The sequence below is a fragment of the Aquarana catesbeiana genome, linkage group LG05, assembly GCF_042186555.1.
Source record: "Aquarana catesbeiana isolate 2022-GZ linkage group LG05, ASM4218655v1, whole genome shotgun sequence".
Lineage (NCBI taxonomy): Eukaryota > Metazoa > Chordata > Amphibia > Anura > Ranidae > Aquarana > Aquarana catesbeiana.
The window spans coordinates 574,472,187-574,490,222 of NC_133328.1; the positions used below are offsets into that span (position 1 = coordinate 574,472,187).

General features: G+C 43.0%; 1 protein-coding gene across 1 annotated transcript in view; it reads left to right on the top strand.

Moving 5' to 3' along the window:
• MATN2 (matrilin 2) overlaps window positions 1-18,036 on the top strand; it is a 178,402-nt gene that overhangs the window by 144,178 nt on the left and 16,188 nt on the right. The window contains exons 14-15 of the mRNA XM_073632018.1: window positions 9,807-9,959; window positions 17,441-17,482. Coding sequence (XP_073488119.1) covers window positions 9,807-9,959; window positions 17,441-17,482 — 195 coding nt within the window. The remainder of the gene's footprint in view (window positions 1-9,806; window positions 9,960-17,440; window positions 17,483-18,036) is intronic.

Below are 18,036 nucleotides of genomic sequence, written 5' to 3' on the forward strand. Positions count from 1 at the left end.
GGGTGGGGCCAAGCCACACTGACTAGGGAGCGAGCCTTCACATGTGCCACCTTTGGAAGCAGCTTTCTATGGGGGCACACAGAGAAGAGGCAGAGCAGAGCCCTGGTGGGGGACCCCCCAGTAGAGGGGTTTAGGGGCTGCTCTGTACAATACCCTTGTCACAGAGAAGGTAAGTATAACTTCATTTTTATTTTAGGAAAATAAAAAGATTTGACTTTACAATTAATTTAAAAATTACTTGTGTCATGTTTATTATTTCTCTTAGCAAGGACCAGTAAAAGGGATCAGAGGAAAAAAAAAGGAAACGTTAGAGAGTACAGAAAAAAGTAACATGGTGTCAAAGACGTATACAAAGATATAAAAAAAGAATATCTTTCCTTTACTGGCCTGAGTAAGAACATAGGGAAAAAGATAAAGAAAGAGAATCCACACACCAATGATGTCACTCAGCTCAATAAGGTATATTTGGTCATACCCACAATACAACTAGTCCCTGCCTGGGGACCATCCCTCTCCGACATGTTTCACTCGTATGGGGGTATTGAATTTATTCTTCTCCTCAGTCTTCACAAGGGAATCGGGGGGCTTCAGTAACCAAAACTGCAGTGTTTATCCTCATGACACATCACAGGAAGCACCTCCATGGTTAACAGAGGACAGAATTAAAATTAGACTTGGGAAACTTAACATTAATAAATCACCGGGACCAGATGGCTTGCACCCGAGGGTACTTAGGGAACTCAGTCAAGTAATTGCCAGACCATTGTTCCTAATTTTTACTGACAATCTACTGACTGGAATGGTACCAGGTGATTGGAGAAAAGCCAATGTAGCACCAATATTTAAAAAGGGCCCAAAATACCTCCCTGGGAATTACAGACCAGTTAGCCTAACATCAATAGTATGTAAACTCTTGGAGGGGATGATAAGGGACTATATACAAGATTTTAGTAACGAGAACGGTATCACATTAGCAGTAATCAGCATGGATTCATGAAGGATCGTTCTTGCCAAACCAATCTATTAACCTTCTATGAGGAGGTGAGTTGCCATCTAGATAAAGGAATGCCCGTAGACGTGGTGTATCTGGATTTTGCAAAAGCATTTGACACAGTTCCCCATAAACGTTTACTGTACAAAATAGGGTCCGTTGGCATGAACCATAGGGTGAGTACATGGATTGAAAACTGGCTACAAGGGCGAGTTCAGAGGGTTGTGATAAATGGGGAGTACTCGGAATGGTCAGGGGTGGGTAGTGGGGTCCCCCATGGTTCTGTGCTGGGACCAATCCTATTTATTTTGTTCATAAACGACCTGGAGGATGATGGGGTAAACAGTTCAATCTCTGTATTTGCGGACGATACTAAGCTAAGCAGGGCGATAACTTCTGCGCAGGATGTGGAAACCTTGCAAAAAAGATCTGAACAAATTAATGGGGTGGCCAACTACATGGCAAATTAGGTTTAATGTAGAAAAATTTCAAATAATGTATTCGGGTGGCATAAATATGAATGCATTCTATACACTGGGGGAGGGGGGGGGGGGCTCTGGGGGAATCTAGGATGGAAAAGGACCTGGGGGTCATAGTAGATGATAGGCTCTGCAATGGCATGCAATGCCAAGCTGCTGCTTACAAAGCAAATAGAATATTGGCATGCATTAAAAAAGGGATCAACTCCAGAGATAAAAAGATAATTCTCCCGCTCTACAAGACTCTGGTCCGGCCGCACCTGGAGTATGCTGTCCAGTTCTGGGCACCAGTCCTCAGGAAGGATGAACTGGAAATGGAGCGAGTACAAAGAAGGGCAAATTAGATAATAAAGGGTCTGGAGGATATTAGTTATGAGGAAAGGTTTTGCGCACTGAACTTATTCTCTCTGGAGAAGAGACACTTGAGAGGAGATATGATTTCAATCTATAAATACCGTACTGGTGACCCCACAATAGGGATAAAACTTTTTCGCAGAAGAGAGTTTAACAAGACACGTGGCCACTCATTAAAATTAGAAGAAAAGAGGTTTAACCTTAAAATACATAGAGGGTTCTTTACTGTAAGAGCAGCAAGGATGTGGAATTCCTTTCCACAGGCGGTGGTCTCAGCGGGGAGCATCGATAGTTTCAAAAAACTATTAGATAAGCACCTGAATGACCACAACATACAGGGATATACAATGTAATAGTGACATATAATCACACACATAGGTTGGACTTGATGGACTTGTATTTTTTCAACCTCACTTACTATGTAATCATCATCTCTATAAAACATATCAGAGAGGGACTTTTCATTGTTGGTATGGCCCAATAACCTTATTGAGCTGAGTGATGTCATCAGTATGCAGCCTCCCTTTCATTGTCAGTACATTCTCATGAAATGTGGGTGGTTTCCAAGACCAGCACCCAACAGATTTGCAGCAGTGAAGACTTGGAGCGGTGGCTTTCTAAGGACTTACTAGCTAATAAAATCAATAAATATGTTATACAGTGGTGCAGAGGGCCGCACAATAAGTGTCAAAGGGACACATTTGGCCCCCCAGGTCGCAGGTTAGGCACCAGAGCGCCACATAATCCTTTTACAACTGGTGATCACAAAAATACTGAATATAGACAAGTGGGAGCCATCATTGCTAACTTGTTTTTAAAGGGTGCAAGCTCCAGGGCTGCCATGCTTGATCCTCACTACCTAGTGAGTTACTGACCTAGAACAAGGATGCAGCCTATGACCTCTGAAAAATCTGACCTCCACTCCTACTTCAAGCCTACTCAAAGCACAAAACTCATGAGGATCCTGTAAGATGACAGCCAAGCTATTTAAATAAGGATTTTTTCCCCACAAGGGCAACAGTAGATTAATGATGACATACAGTAGTCTCGCCTCACTGCCTGCCACCTGGGATGGAAAATGATCGTGTTCATCATCTCACTTGGCTGCTCTGTGAAAGTGAACTTGTAAAGCAAAAAACATTTTTGTGACGGGTGGTAGAAAGTACAAAAAGGATATCTGTTTAAGGGAAACTTTAGTGTGTTTTCAGAAACTACATTTGTAATTGTAGTAATTGTCTAAATGTACGTTTTGATGTGACTCCCACATTTCACCTGTATGCTCTTCCATATTGTAATTGTTTTCAGGTACCATAGAGTCAGTGCAAAGTCACCCTTTGCTGGTTATCCATATGTCAAGGATACTATAGAAATGTCATCCTAATCTTTGCTTCTCTATACTTAGTGTCACTGCCCTGGAACATGTGTGTGATAACAGCTAATAGACACGTGTGGGCCATGTCAGTGATTCATCGGGTAGCGAAGGAAGGATGAGGCCATCTAGAATCAGATCAGCAGAGGTTCCATGTAGGACCTTTAGGCTTCATTGAGCTGGTGATTGTACACAATACTCAGTGTCCTACCTTCACTCTGTTGGTAAGTAGATGTGACAGCTTCCGTTTATCTCTGTAGATGAACAGAACTGTCATTCAGATATACTAGACGGTAACCCAGGCACAATCATCTACTAGGACATAGTCCTGGGCGTTTTCCAGCCAGTCATAGCCATGCCTGTGCATTTCTTCCAGTGTGTTTGAATTGCAGTTCCATTTATTTTTAGAGGTATTTCGGCTGCTTAAAAGGAGACCTGTATTGAGCAAAGTATGCACTCGGCCACTGCTGATCTGCTCCTGAAAATGCTGGCTGCCTGGCTTTTTATTTCTCTGATACTTTTCAAGTTATAGATCCAAAACATGCATTTAAAGTGGAACTAAACTCAAATTTATAAACCAGTGCTGGCAGGCAAAAGTTCATTTGGCGAAGAGACTCTGTTGGGGAGATTTACTAAAACTGGAGCACTTAGAGCTGTGCATGATAGCCAATCAGCATCTAACTTCAGCTTGTTCAATTAAGCTTTGGCAATAGAACCTGGAAGCAGATTGGTTTCTATTCAGAGCTGCACCAGATTTTGCACTCTCCAGTTTTAGTAAATCAACCCCAATTTTCCAAAAGCAATGTCTTACCTACCTGCCAGCATGCGCATCTTAGTGTACCACCCGGGCATGTGCTGGGTGCCAGGATAAATTAAAATGGGAGTTGCATCACCTCAGGCCAGCCAATCAAGATTGCCAAAGATCCAGAACCTGCAGGAAGAATACCAGGCGAAGATGTCAGCATTTATAAAAGCCCATGTGTTTTGGGGGTTATATTCCACCCCTTCATCAGGACTTAAAAAAAGAAAAAAGAAAGAAAAAGAATATGTGGAGTCAAAGAATGGTGAGGATTATTTTTACAGTGAGTGGATTGGCCCAGCAACAGTCAGCAACGGGTTCTTGCAAAGTATGGCCCGAAATTTGTTGGCTTTTATATACAGTTTGGAGTAAAGCTATCTTTTTGGACTGGAATATTATGATGTTTTTGTTCTAGATTTACCAGTCTCATCCACAACCCAAGGAAGTTGTGGGAATCATTCAGTGTGCAGAAGCTGCCAGCCCAATATTCATATTCTCATTATTTACCACATCCTTTTGGATGACATAATTCAGTCAAATTTCAAGCTTGCGGTGCCTTTTACTCAATCCTTGTAGTAACTAGGAAGGCATGAGTTGCTGATAGGAAAGCTGGAAAAATCAGCATTTGCTTATAGATTCCTCAGTTCTCAGAACTCCTGGGGTGCTTGACAAGTGCAGGCGCTTCCTTTAGAATTTTGCTGCCAGTCAACAAACTAATTAGCAGCCACGGTTTCTACACTATATTGACAAAAGTATTGGGATGCCTGCCTTTACATGCACATGAACTTTAATGGCATCCCAGGGGAGGCTGTCCACAAGGTTTAGGAGTGTGTCTATAGGAATGTTTGACCATTCTTCCAGAAGCGCATTTGTGAGGTGTTCTATCGGGTTAAAGTCAGGACTCTGTGCAGGCCAGTCAAGTTTCTCCACCCCAAACTCGTTCATCCATGTCTTTATGGACCTTGCTTTGTGCACTGGTCAAAATCATTTGGTGGAGGGGGAATTATGGTGTGGGGTTATTTTTCAGGGGTTGGGCTTGGCCCCTTAGTTCCAGTGAAGGGAACTCTTAAGGTGTCAGCATACCAAGACATTTTGAACAATTTCAAGCTCCCAACTTTGTGGGAACAGTTTGGGGATGGCCCCTTCCTGTTCCAACATGACTGTGCACCAGTGAACAAAGCAAGGTCCATAAAGACATGGATGAACGAATTTGGGGTGGAGGAACTTAACTGACCTCCACAGAGTCCTGACCTCAACCCAATAGAACACCTTTGCGATGAATTAGAGCGGAGACTGTGAACCATGCTTTCACATCCAACATCAGTGCCTGACCTCACAAATGCGCTTCTAGAAGAATGGACAAACATTCCCATAGACACACTCCTAAACCTTGTGGACAGCCTTCCCAGAAGAGTTGAAGCTGTTATTGCTGCAAAGGGTGGGCCAACTCCATATTCAACCTTACAGACCAAGACTGGGATGCCATTAAAGTTTATGTGTGTAAAGGCAGGTGTCCCAATACTTTTGACAATATAGTGTATTTATACTACCGCATGTAAATGATGTATTAGTATAGTAGTGCATTCACCCTGGATTCAGAGACTCACAGGATGCCCTGAAATGCCATATCCCTACCAATATTAGGACTAATATCAACTGGATTATTCTAACCTATTATGGGACATTTATAAAAGTGGAGATGGGCTTTAATTATGTTTTTGTATTTTTTAACTGTTTTGTGTTTTTTTCTGATAAACTGGTTAAAGGATTAGTTCACCTTTACTGACTTTTCCCAAAAACATCCCCAAGCATTACTACATAGTCCTCCCCATCCTGCAGATGGTCGTACAGATCGTTGGATGCAGAGCACCAGAAACTCACAGAAGATCACTCGGTTTCATTCCCTACCTACACATGTGCAGTCTGCTCTCTCTCTCGTAGCTCAGCCTTCTTGAGTTTCTGGGGCCGCGCATCTGAAGCTTCACGGGGAGAGCAATTAGTACCTGGAAGAGTAATCATTCTTTTAAACAAAAGAGCATTGCATAGTAATGTACTGAGGACACTGCAATGCTTGATGTTTTTTGAAAAAATCAGCAAAGGTGAACTAACCCTTTAAAGTGATTGTAATGGGGATCTGCCTTTGTAAAGAAGGTGGATCCCCATTCTGACAGATAACATGCTCCCAGTCATTGGGAACAGTGATCTCTGTCATGTCCCGGCAGCCCACCCCCCTATAGTTAGAACACACCTAGGGAATACAGTTAACCCCTTGATCACCCCCTAGTGTTAACCCCTTCCCTGTCAGTGTCATTTTTACATTGATCAGTGCTTTTTTATAGCACTTATCAATGTAATAATGTCACTGGTCCCCAAAAAGTGTAATTTGGGGTCAGATTTGTCCGCCACAATGTCTCAGTCCCTCTACAAATTGCAGATTGCTGCCATTACCATGCCAAAGACATGCTGGTAGGTTAATTAGATCCTGTCGAAAAATTGGGCAAATATGTGTATGTTGTATGTGTATGTGTTTGTAAGCGCATTGGAACCCCATGGAGTAAAGGACCGCGCTATACCGCAGATGGACACCAGTGGCAAAACGTGCCCTGAGGCGATTCAGTTCGCATAGGTAGCGCTATACAAGTCACTCATTCATTCATTACCAGTACAAACAATAAAAATAAATAAAAGTCCCTAAATCTATCCCATAGTATGGAGACGCGATAACTTTTGCGCAAACCAATCAATATACGCCTATTGCGATTTTTTTTTAACAAAAATATGTAGAAGAATATATATCGGCCTAAACTGATGAATACATGTTTTTTTTTCAAAATTGTCGCTCTGTTTATTTACAGCGCAAAAAATAAAAACCGCAGAGGTGATCAAATAAAAGAAAGCTCTATTTGTGGGGAAAAAAGGACGTCAGTTTTGTTTTGTACAGCGTCGCACGACCACGCAATTGTCAGTTAAAGCGACGCAAAAAATGCCCTGGTCATTAAGGGGGCAAATCCTTCTGGTCCTTAAGTGGTTAAAAAACATGTTATACTTACCTGCTCTGTGCAAGGGTTTTACACAGAGCAGCCATGATCCTCCTCTTCCGGGTTGCCTCTGCGGTGCTCCTGGCTCCTCCTCTTCATCGGGTGCCCCCACAGAGAGATGCTTTCCATGGGGGCACATGTGTGGGCGTACTCACAAGTCCTGCTGCTGCGTCCATTGACACAGACAGCAGGACTTGGCCCTGCCCCCCCCCGTGTCACTGGATTTGATTGACAACAGCCAATGGCTCCTGCTGCTATCAATCTATCCAATGAGGACGGAGACAGTGGCTGGAGTTGCTGGGCTCGTGCTCGTCACTGGAACGGATGGGCTCAGGTAAGAAAAAGGGGGGGGGTCTGGGGGGGGGCTGCAGCACAGAAGGTTTTTCACCTTAATGCACAGAATGCATTAAGGTGAAAATCCTGGAGACTTTACAACCCCTTGGAGATGGGTAGCCCACAAGCCCTTCTTTATCCTGCATTCACACTTGAGCAGAGCAGATTTCTGTTGATATTAAAGCATTTTTTTAGGCCTATTATATGCGCTTCACGTGTATTAAGTTTCAGGAGTAAAAACACCCATATCGTGCTTTTACAGCCATCTCCAAAAACGCCTGACTATGCTCAAAATAAAGCTCATGTACTTTTTCCCAAACGTAGGGCAAAGAGCATACAGTGACTGAGTGTACAGGTAAGAACAGGGACTAGTAGAAATATTGGGGTTGTGTGTAGTTAGGTGTAGTCAGGCGCAGGACAACAAGCAAGGAACATGCTCAGGTGTAGATGGAGGCTTACTGGCACTTGGGCTATGTGAGAGGAACCCAATGACTATCAGTTTTAACTAAAAATAAATAAAATGAACCTTCTCAGTTCTGAAGCTGTAAAAACACAGCCTCAGCGTTATGGAGGGTTCCAGACACCACACACAAAAAGCTATTTTTACAACCTACTGTAAATGCGACATTCGCCAACTGTTTATTGGCTGTCACGTTCTTCATGTGCACATTCGCTCTGTTATAATAATAAACAGGCGGATGTCAGCAGATGTACTATAAAATATTCAATGGCAGCTGTGCCTGTGAGTGAGGCAGTACAGTGGCTTAGTGGTTAGCACTTCTGCATTGCAGCACTGGGGTTCCTGGTTCAAATCTGCACGGAGAGTAGGAATGAACAAAATGCACACTAATGTCATCACGGATGTAAAACTAGATTTAATATAAGTAGAGGATTCACTTGCCTATGCTGCTCCCAACATGTTTCGCCCCAGAAGCTGCATTGAAATAGTGGGGAAAGCACTTCTGCATTCCAGCACTGGGGTTCTTAAAGTATTTTTTCAAACATGTTAAACATTAGTTTAACATGTGGTTTTGGACAGAGCAGCCCTTACGCTCCTCTTCCCAGGTCCCCTGCCAGTGCTCCTGGTCGCCCCCCCCCCTGCTGAGTGCCCCCACAGCAAGTGGCTTGCTATAGGGGCACTCGTGCATGCTCTCTCCTAAGCCACATTCTGTGTGTCTATTGACACATGGAGCACTGCTTGCCCCCCCCCCCAAACACACACGCTTTCTCCTTACTGGCTGTGATTGGCTCCCGTTGCTGCCTCTCTGTCCAGTGAGGAGAGAGAGAGCCGCTGCTCTCATGCACATCACTGGATCGAGATCGGGCTCAGGTAAGTATAAGGGGGGACTGGGGGGGAAGCTGCACAGAGAATTTTTTTTACCTCAAAGTGGAGCTCCAGTCATATTTCTAAAAATTTCAAGTCAGCAGCTATAAAAACTGTAGCTGATGACTTTTAATAAACAGACACTCACCTGTCCCACGATCCAGCGCTGTGCTCACCCGAGTTGTTTTTTTACACCTGTCTCCAATCCACAGTGGCGGCATCTTAAGTGGGGGGCCCCCCGCTGTGACAGCTTGCCGCCCACTGCACATGCCTAAACTGCGTTGCGCTTTGTGAATGGTCCCTCAGTCCTCTGGGACCTGCGACGTGTCCCAGAAGACAGCGGGGAAGAGGAGAACATTTACAGGCTATCTGGCAGAAGTGGGAGCAGGTACCTGTCAAAACCAAGTATCCTGCTCCAACCCTCCCCGCTTCCTCCCCCTCAAACAAAGTACCATTTGTTAAAGAGTGGCGGAGTTGGCCTTAAAGCAGAACTTCCCATTTTTGGTAAAGCTCCACTTTAATGCAGAGAATGCTCCTTTTACCTTTAGAACCACTTTAATTTGAATTGCAGCAAGGACACTACCTGCATGGAGTTTGCATGTCTCCCTGGACTTGTGTAGGTTTGCTCCAGGTACTCTGCTTTTCTCTCACACTCCATGCTAACATGCTGGTAGTTTAAATGACTCCTATCCAAATTAGCCCCAGTATGGGAGATAGTGACCTTAGATTGTAAGCACCTTGAGAGCGGGGACTGATTTGAATGTACAATATGTAAAGCACTGTTTAAATTATTGTTGCTACATTAATATCTGTAATACATTTTGGGACAGACTACAAGAGAGAAAAGTTGTCTGTGCATGACACATCTCAGAAGATAAAACCCCGCTGTGATCCATTAAGGGTCCCGTGTCTAATAATGTGGACCACCTTCCCTCACCTGTATGAGCTGCCCCAACTCTGAGATGACATCTTGTTCCTCATAGCTGCGCTGATCATGGTGGAATCGTTCTGTTGTCGTACATTGACAGCTGTGGTCGGCTCAGGTCACTCGGAGGTTGTTGTAGATTTAATGTCCATGATGTCATTATGCAGTATTCTTTTTTTTTGTCTCCTTCTCAGGCATAACCATCTATGCTGTCGGTGTGGGCAAGGCCATTGATGAGGAGTTACGGGAAATTGCTTCAGCTCCCCATGACAAACATGTGATTCATGCTGATGACTTCAGCTCCATGGGATATATCACTGAAAAATTGAAATCCAGCATCTGCGAAGGTACTGTCATACATTATGGATGTTCCACATTGCTTTGTAGTTTACAACGCACCAATGTGAACCTGTCAAAGGGATGACATTGATGAGAGTTTGATGGATTCCAGCAGCTCCTTGTTGTAGAGGTGCTTTATGTTGTGTGGGACACCGCTGTGTTATATAATGACAGTAGGGGATGTGACACCGTCATCAGGAGTCAGGGCTGTTTAGGGCAGGCAGGACTTAAAACAAGCCTTAAAATCATTCGTTTTTTTTTTTTATGTCCATTCTTAAAGCGAAAATTGCAGGTATGGATATTTTTGTATAGTTGCATTGGACCAGGTGGCTCAATGTAAGTATGTACATATTATACCTGTGGGGTCCCAGAGGAAGCTAAGACACTGCTACACATGCTACTAGGCACTGCTACTACAGTGATCGCTGCCAGTATCCAGGTCACTCGATTAGCACAGGCACCACTCAGAGAACATATTTTCTCAGTGAATGCAAAGCATCCTCTGCATGGATGAGGTGAAGAGGCAGATAGTGAGGTTACAGTCTCCACCTCATCCAATCAGAAGACACTTTGCATTCATCGAGAAAATGTGTTCTTTAAATTGCACCCACGCCAAGGGAGCGACCTTCTGTGTTCACTAAGCAGCTAGATAGCAGTGCCTACTACAATGATTTCCAGCTTCCAGGGGTAACCCCCAGTTACATAGTTACATAGTTGGAAAGGTTGAATAAAAACACCCGTCCATCCAGTTCAACCTGTGGTGTGTGTAGGTGTATGTATTTATGTCAATAGTACATCCCTGTATGATGTGATCATTAAGGTGCCCATCTAATCGTTTTTTTTAAACTATTGATGCTTGTGGGAAGTAAGTGCAGCGCTAATAATCTCAGAACGAACTGAGAAAAAATAAAAATATAATTCACAGTGTACATATATAACTATCAATGCATATATGTATAAATCACAGTGCACATATATGATATACCTTTAAAAGGAAAATGATAAACCAATTATGATAATAAAAAATGTGCAGAAATATAAGTAGTGTCCAAAAATAATGTCCAAAGGAAACAAATCACTAATGCTTGAAACAAACAGTGAAGGTGAGCCAAACAATATAGAGATAAAAATATCTAAAACGTGATTTGAAGTGATTGAAGAGTAAACTGAACATCAATATGAAAAATGTGCTCAAACTTGCTGATATGTGGTCCACCACCAGAGAGTCAAAAGGCTTACCGGAGAGATTGAACCCAAATAGGTGTACACCTGGTGGGTCAATCAGGCTTATGGGGCAACACACCCAGGAGAAACTGTCTCGGCAGACATGATCTCCAACCAGAAGACCAACTCCAACAATGAACCTCAATGGGGTGGGTATTAGACAGAAACCAGATAGATGGTTTCTCCAATGTAATACATTAGCAGAGAAGAAAAGAAGGTAGGCACATAGTGTAATTCCGTTTTGAAATCGAAAAATATTTATTTTTTTAAGAAAGAGGAAATACACTCACATTTTAGTAGATAAAAATGCACTTAAAATGGAAAGCAGTGACTTCAGCAGAGCATCCCGACGTGTTTCGTCTCATAAGACACCATCTTAAACTATCAATACTGCCTGCTGATATCACTGCTTGTGGAAAGAATTCCACATCCCTACCGCTCTGACAGTAAATAACCCCCTATGCAGTTTAGGGTTAAACCGCTTCTCTTCCAATTTCAGTGAATGACCATGTCTTTTTAAACTCTCTCCCACTGAAAAGTTTTTTACCTATGCTAGGGTCACCAGTAAGGTATTTGTACATCGATATCATATCTCCTCTCAAGCGTCTCTTCTCCAGAGAGAATACGTTTAACCCTTTCATGACTAAGCCTATTTTTGAAATTTGGTGTTTACAAGTTAAAATCCATATTTTTTGCTAGAAAATTACTTAGAACCCCCAAACATTATATATATTTTTTTAGCAAAGAATCTAGAGAATAAAATGACGATTGTTGCAATATTTTTTATCACACGGTATTTGTGCAGCGGTGTTTTAAACGCAAATTTTTGGAAAAGTGACACTTTCATGAATTTTAAAAAATCCAAACAGTAAAGTTACCCCAATTTTTTTGTATAATGTGAAAGATGATGTTACGCCGAGTAAATAGATACCAAACATGTCACCCTTTATAATTGCACGCACTCGTGGAATGGCGACGAACTACGGTACCTTTGAATTTCCATAGGCGACGCTTTAAAAAAATTTTACGGTTACCAGGTTTGAGCTACAGAGGAGGTCTAGGGCTAGAATTATTGCTCTCGCTCTGACGATCGCGGCGATACCTCACATGTGTGGTTTGAACACCGTTTACATATGCGGGCGCGACTTCCGTATGCGTTTTCTTCGCTGCGCGAGCTCGCGGGGACAGGGGCACTTTAAAAAAATTTTTTTTTTTTTTTTTTATTTAATTTATTTATTTTTGTACTTTATAAATTGTGTTTAAATTTTTTTTTTTTTTTTTTTACTTTTATTGCTGTCACAAGCAATGTAAACATCCCTTGTGACAGTAATAGGTGGTGACAGGTACTCTTTATGGAGGGATGGGGGGTCTAAAAGACCCCCCATCCCTCCTTTACACTTCAAAGTATTCAGATCGCCGAAAACGGCGATTCTGAATACTGTGTACTTTTTTAAATTCGGCGCCATTGGCAGCCGAGTAAACGGGAAGTGACGTCATGACGTCGCTTCCGCATTTACAAGAAGAAGGCTGGAACGAAGCCGCTCGCAGCTTCGTTCCAGTCTGCCCCCAGCCGCCGAAGGCAGCGGACCGGACACCGGGCCTCCCGATCGCACGGGAGGCCCGGTAACAGCGGCGGGAGGCGGCGGGAGGGGGGGGATGTCCCCTCCCGCTCCTCCGGTATAACAACCGAGCGGCTTTTAGCCGCATCGGTTGTTATATTCGGGTAGCCGATCGCCCGCTGAAAACAACGGTACCGGGATGATGCCTGCAGCTGCGGGCATCATCCCGGTATAACCCCGGAAAGCCGAGGACGCATATATGCGTTCGGTCGGCGGGAAGGGGTTAAAGTGATTGTAAAGTCAGATGGTTTTTTTATCTTAAATGCATTCTATACATTTAGATAAAAAGCCTTCTGTGTGAAGCAGCCCCCCTAATACTTACCAGAGCCCCATCTAGATCCAGCGATGTTGTAGGATTGTTTCAGCTCCTCATTGGCTGAGACAGCAGCGTGGAACCATTGGCTCCCGCTGTTGTCAATCAAAGTCACTCAGTCAGCCAATGGGGAGAGAAAAAGGGCGGGCCAGGCCACGGCTCCGTGTCTGAATGAACACAGGGAGCTGTGACTCGGCTCGGGTGCCCCCATAGCAAGCTGCTTGCTGTGGGGACACTTAACAGGAGGGAGGGGCCAGGAGCACCAAAGAGGGACCCCAGAAGAGGAGGATCCGGGCTGCTCTGTGCAAAACCAACTGCACAGAGCAGGTAAGTATAACATGTTTGTTATTTTTAACTTAAAAAAAGAAGACTTTACAATCACTTTAATGCTTGAAGTCTCTCCCCATAACTGAGGTCCTCCATTCCCTTTATTAGCTTTCTTGCCCTTCTCTGAACTCTTTCCAGTTCCTTTCTGAGGACTGGTGGCCAGAACTAGACAGAATACTCCAGATGCCTCAAGAGTCTTGTAGAGTGGGAGAATTATTGTTTTATCTCTGGAGTGAATCTCCTTTTTGATGCATGCTAATATTCTGTTGGCTTTGCTTGCAGCAGCTTGGCATTCCATGTCATTACTGAGCCTGTCATCCACTAGAACCCCCAGGTTTTTCATCCTAGAGTCGTCCAGAGGTTCTCCCCCTAGCAAGTAAATTGCATTCATATTTTTAGCACCCAAATGCATTACTTTACATTTTTCAACAAAAAACCTCTTTTGCCATGTATTTGCCCACCCTATTATTTTATTTAGGTCTTCTTGTAAGGTTTCCACATCTTGCTGTGAATTTATTGCCCTGCTTAGCATTGTATCAGCTGCAAATATTGAGATTGAGCTGTTTATCCCAGCCTCTACATCTTTAAGAATAAATTGAACAGAATTGGTCCCAGGACAGATCCTTGGGGGACTTTCCACATCACACCATTCCGGGTACTCACTATTTATCACCACCCTTTGGAAACGCCCCTGTAGTCATCCTTTGGTCCATGCTGACAGACCTCACTCTGTAAAGTAAATGTTTGTGGGGATCTGTATAGAAAGCCTTTGCAAAATCCAGATATACCACATCTACGGGCCTTCCTTTATCTAAATAGCAGCTCACTTCATCTTAGAACAATTATAGATTGGTCTGGCAAGAATGATCCTTCATGAATCCATGCTGATTACTACTAATGATACTGTTTTCATCAGCAAATTCTTGGATTTAATCCATTATCATCCCCTCCATTAGCTTACAAACTATTGATGTTAGACAGACTGGTCTATAGTTCCAGGGATATATCTCTGCCCCTTTTTTAATCTTGGTACCACGTTGGGTACCACGTTGGCTTTCCTCCAATCAGCTGGTACCATTCCAGTCAGTAAACTGTCCAAAAATAAGGAACAATGGTCTGGCTATCACCTGACTGAGTTCCTTAAGGACTCTCAGGTGTAAGCCATCTGGTCCTGGTGATTTTAGAACTGGTCCAGTTATGGAACATGCTGGACCTATGTATCAATGCAAAAATATTCAATTCTGGAATTCAGCTTCAACCAAATAATCGGTTTTGAGTGGACTTATCCACCAACCACAATCCCAAGTTTGCAAATGTTAAAGTGGACCTATCATCGCAATTAGGCTGACTTCAGACAGGTGACCCTTCCATCAGCGATCCTGCTGCTGGCCATTGGCTGCAATCACCCATCTGATATCAGCCTTTGCACTTGAACCTAACTGAGTCAAAAGCTAACCAAACATGTCACAATCTCTATACAATCTCCTGTAGATTTAACAAAACTGTGTAATATGGGGACTGACCTTAATTAGCCAATCAATTTGTATCCAGTAAGGCATGCTCTTGTACTAAATAGTTGTTAGATACAAAGGAGATTGTAGGGTCAGGTTGTAACATGCTTGGTGAGTTTTAATTACGGTAGTTTTTTTTTTAGTTTTTATTTTGTTTTGTTTTTTTGGATAGAGAGGGGACGAGTCAAAGTATGTCAGGTTTTTATTTCTGTCTGTGACCCCATTGGACAGATGTTTTTTTATATCCTGTCCCCGTGACACCATGGATAGAGAGGGGCACAACAAGACACAGCACAGCAATCAAACATTTTATTCTAACCCCTTCTGCGCTCTATTTTGTTTTTTATCTGTGCCCCCCTTGAAGAGATTTGTCATCACTTTCTGGCCTGACATAGTGAAACAAACAGAAAAAAGGTAGGATTCTGCAGAAAAGTTAAAATTTATGCAATGACAAACACCAAGAGAGGATTTCTTTCTCAACAATGCATTGTTAATCAGGAAGTGTATTAGAACTACAGAACACCCACCCACCCCCACCCCCCCCCACCACCACCACACACACACACACACACACACACACACACACACACACACACACACTATGTTATAGAGAAGAGGGAGAGCTGTTCTGTAGTCCCAACATATTTTTTGTCCTAGGATGACAATGCTGCTCCTCCATAGAAACAGTACTGCAAGTGTTTTCATACTAGGACAGGAAGTGTGAATAGGATCACCTGGTGGAAATAAAGAAACAAAAGCCAGAAAAAGAAAATAAATGCAGCCACCCCATCTAAGTGCTGGTATTCTGCAATATATTACATTTAAGTTATTTGGATTAGGTGTGCTGTAGAATACAGTGTGGAACAGCATCAATAAATCTGTAAAAAATGAGATCCAGGCATGCTGGGAGAAACTGTCATCAGCCTGTCATGACTGTGGAAGGAAAGCTCCCAAGAATAGCAGGGCTTTATGTGGTTGTACACCCTGTACTACCACTTTTACCTACAGGTAAGATAAGGCTTACCTGTAGGTACCGTGAATATTTCCTAAACTTGCACCATTTAGGAGAGTCAATGTATTCGTCATCGGCACATGTGCACTAAAGAAACGGCTCGCTCGTGCTATCTCTTCAGTAGCTGTGCCGCATGCATATGTCATCACGGCTTCAGCCAATCACAGCGCTGGAGCCCACGAACCTGGAAATAACTCCGGGAGACATGTCACCGGCCACAGCGGTGTATAGGGACCGCTGCAACAGCTTCATTCTAAGGTAAGTATTTCATAATGAGCCTAGTAAGCAATGCATACTAGGCTCATTATGTCTTTGTCTTGTAGGTTGTTTTTTTTTTTTTTCTGAGTTTACAACCACTTTAAAGGGTAAGTATGGGATATGTAAAAAACAAAACTTCATACTCCCTTCCATGTTCCATCATTCATATCGAGATGCAGCTGGTCCCATGTTGGCTCTAAAACCAAGAACTGATTGATCACACGACCACTAATTGCTCAGCCCTCAGTCTGCTTTAAGCAGTGACTGTCAGTACCAGCTCTCTGCTCTGCCCCTCAAGCGTTCACTTGAGTGCCAGGTTGGGCAGGGTGTGGGATCGGTTGCCCCAGGCTCTCACCTGTGCACTGAAAGGCGGAGCTAGCTGTCAATCAGGCACCAGGGTGTATCCCGACAACATTATCCAGATCCTTCCTAAGCCTGGAGCGGCTTTGTGACATTAGCTGGTAGTGGGCAAAATTCCTATATCAGCTGACTGTGGGTCACAAGAGAGCAAAAGTAAACATACTCCTGTGACCCATGAGAGAAGCACAGCCAACAACACTTTGCCCATATTTCTCTTTTAAATGCAGAGTTTCTATTATTGACCTGACATGACCAATGCTTTGGTCAGAGAGGTTCTTATTAGTCAAAGTAATTCACTAATTTATTAATAATTTCCAAATCTATGAAGTACAATGTTTTCTTTTTTCTCATCAATTATAGAGGTGTTTAACCTCCAGGGTAGAAATAAGGTGCCATGAAAGTGCATGCTTCTGGGCTTCATGTGCCTGTGAATGACTGACCTGTAACTAAGCCACGTAAATCACGTGACGAAAAGATGTTGACGCTTTTATCATCATTCAGAGATTTCCCATCACTTCCTGTTCTTCAGACTCCCTGACACTGGGACAGGAAGTGAAGGGAAATCTCCCTGACACAGACCACAATAAAAACCTAAAAGAGGATCTAACACTTACTCTACCTACTGTATTACAAAAGGTGTGCCTGGAGGTGGGCTTTAAAAACTACAAAAGACAGCAATCATCTGCCTAACCTTATAGGTTCCCTGTGGATCAGAAGATGTCATACAATGACTGACATTGATATCAGACAGAACTTCCCGTTATTGGCGAGCCATCCAGGGGCCAATTTGAATTGTTCAGATATCAGAAAATCTGAAAACAATTGGACAAATAATAAGTGAGACACACATGTATTTTTTTTTCAGGGTGGACCAACTGGAAGGCCAATACGGAAATATCTAATGAAGGTGAGTGCTATGGTATGTGTATGTAAGGCCAAATCTTTCAAGACCACACTGCCACACAGACTCAGCCAGCAATACAATCTTGGCAGAGGTTCTAAGCCTTCCTCACTATATCCAAAAGTTCAATAAAAAGTTTATTCTTTAGACACAACCCACTTGCACAGGTCAATTTTTGCGTCTTAAACGCATTTGTAGTGACAGTAAAGAATTCATAGGGGAGTCAAAGATAATGTTATGTCACATCAAAGAAAGAGGTTATCCCAAATCCATGCCTAATAGAGCGGTTAACATTGCTAATAAAACCCCAAGAGAAAAGCTGCTACAAGAAAACCCTGATAGGAAGAAGACTAACAGGGGTGTTGATACACCCAACATTCATTCATTTTCTTCTATACCAATTTTTTCCACTCCGTTCAGTACGGAATTTTACAAAATTAAGAACATTGTTGCTAAACATTTACTGGTGTTATTTAATGATCCAATTTATGCCAAGATCCTTGCTAATGGGGTGAAGACTGTGTCCGACAGTGGGAGGTACTCTATCACCAAGTTTATAC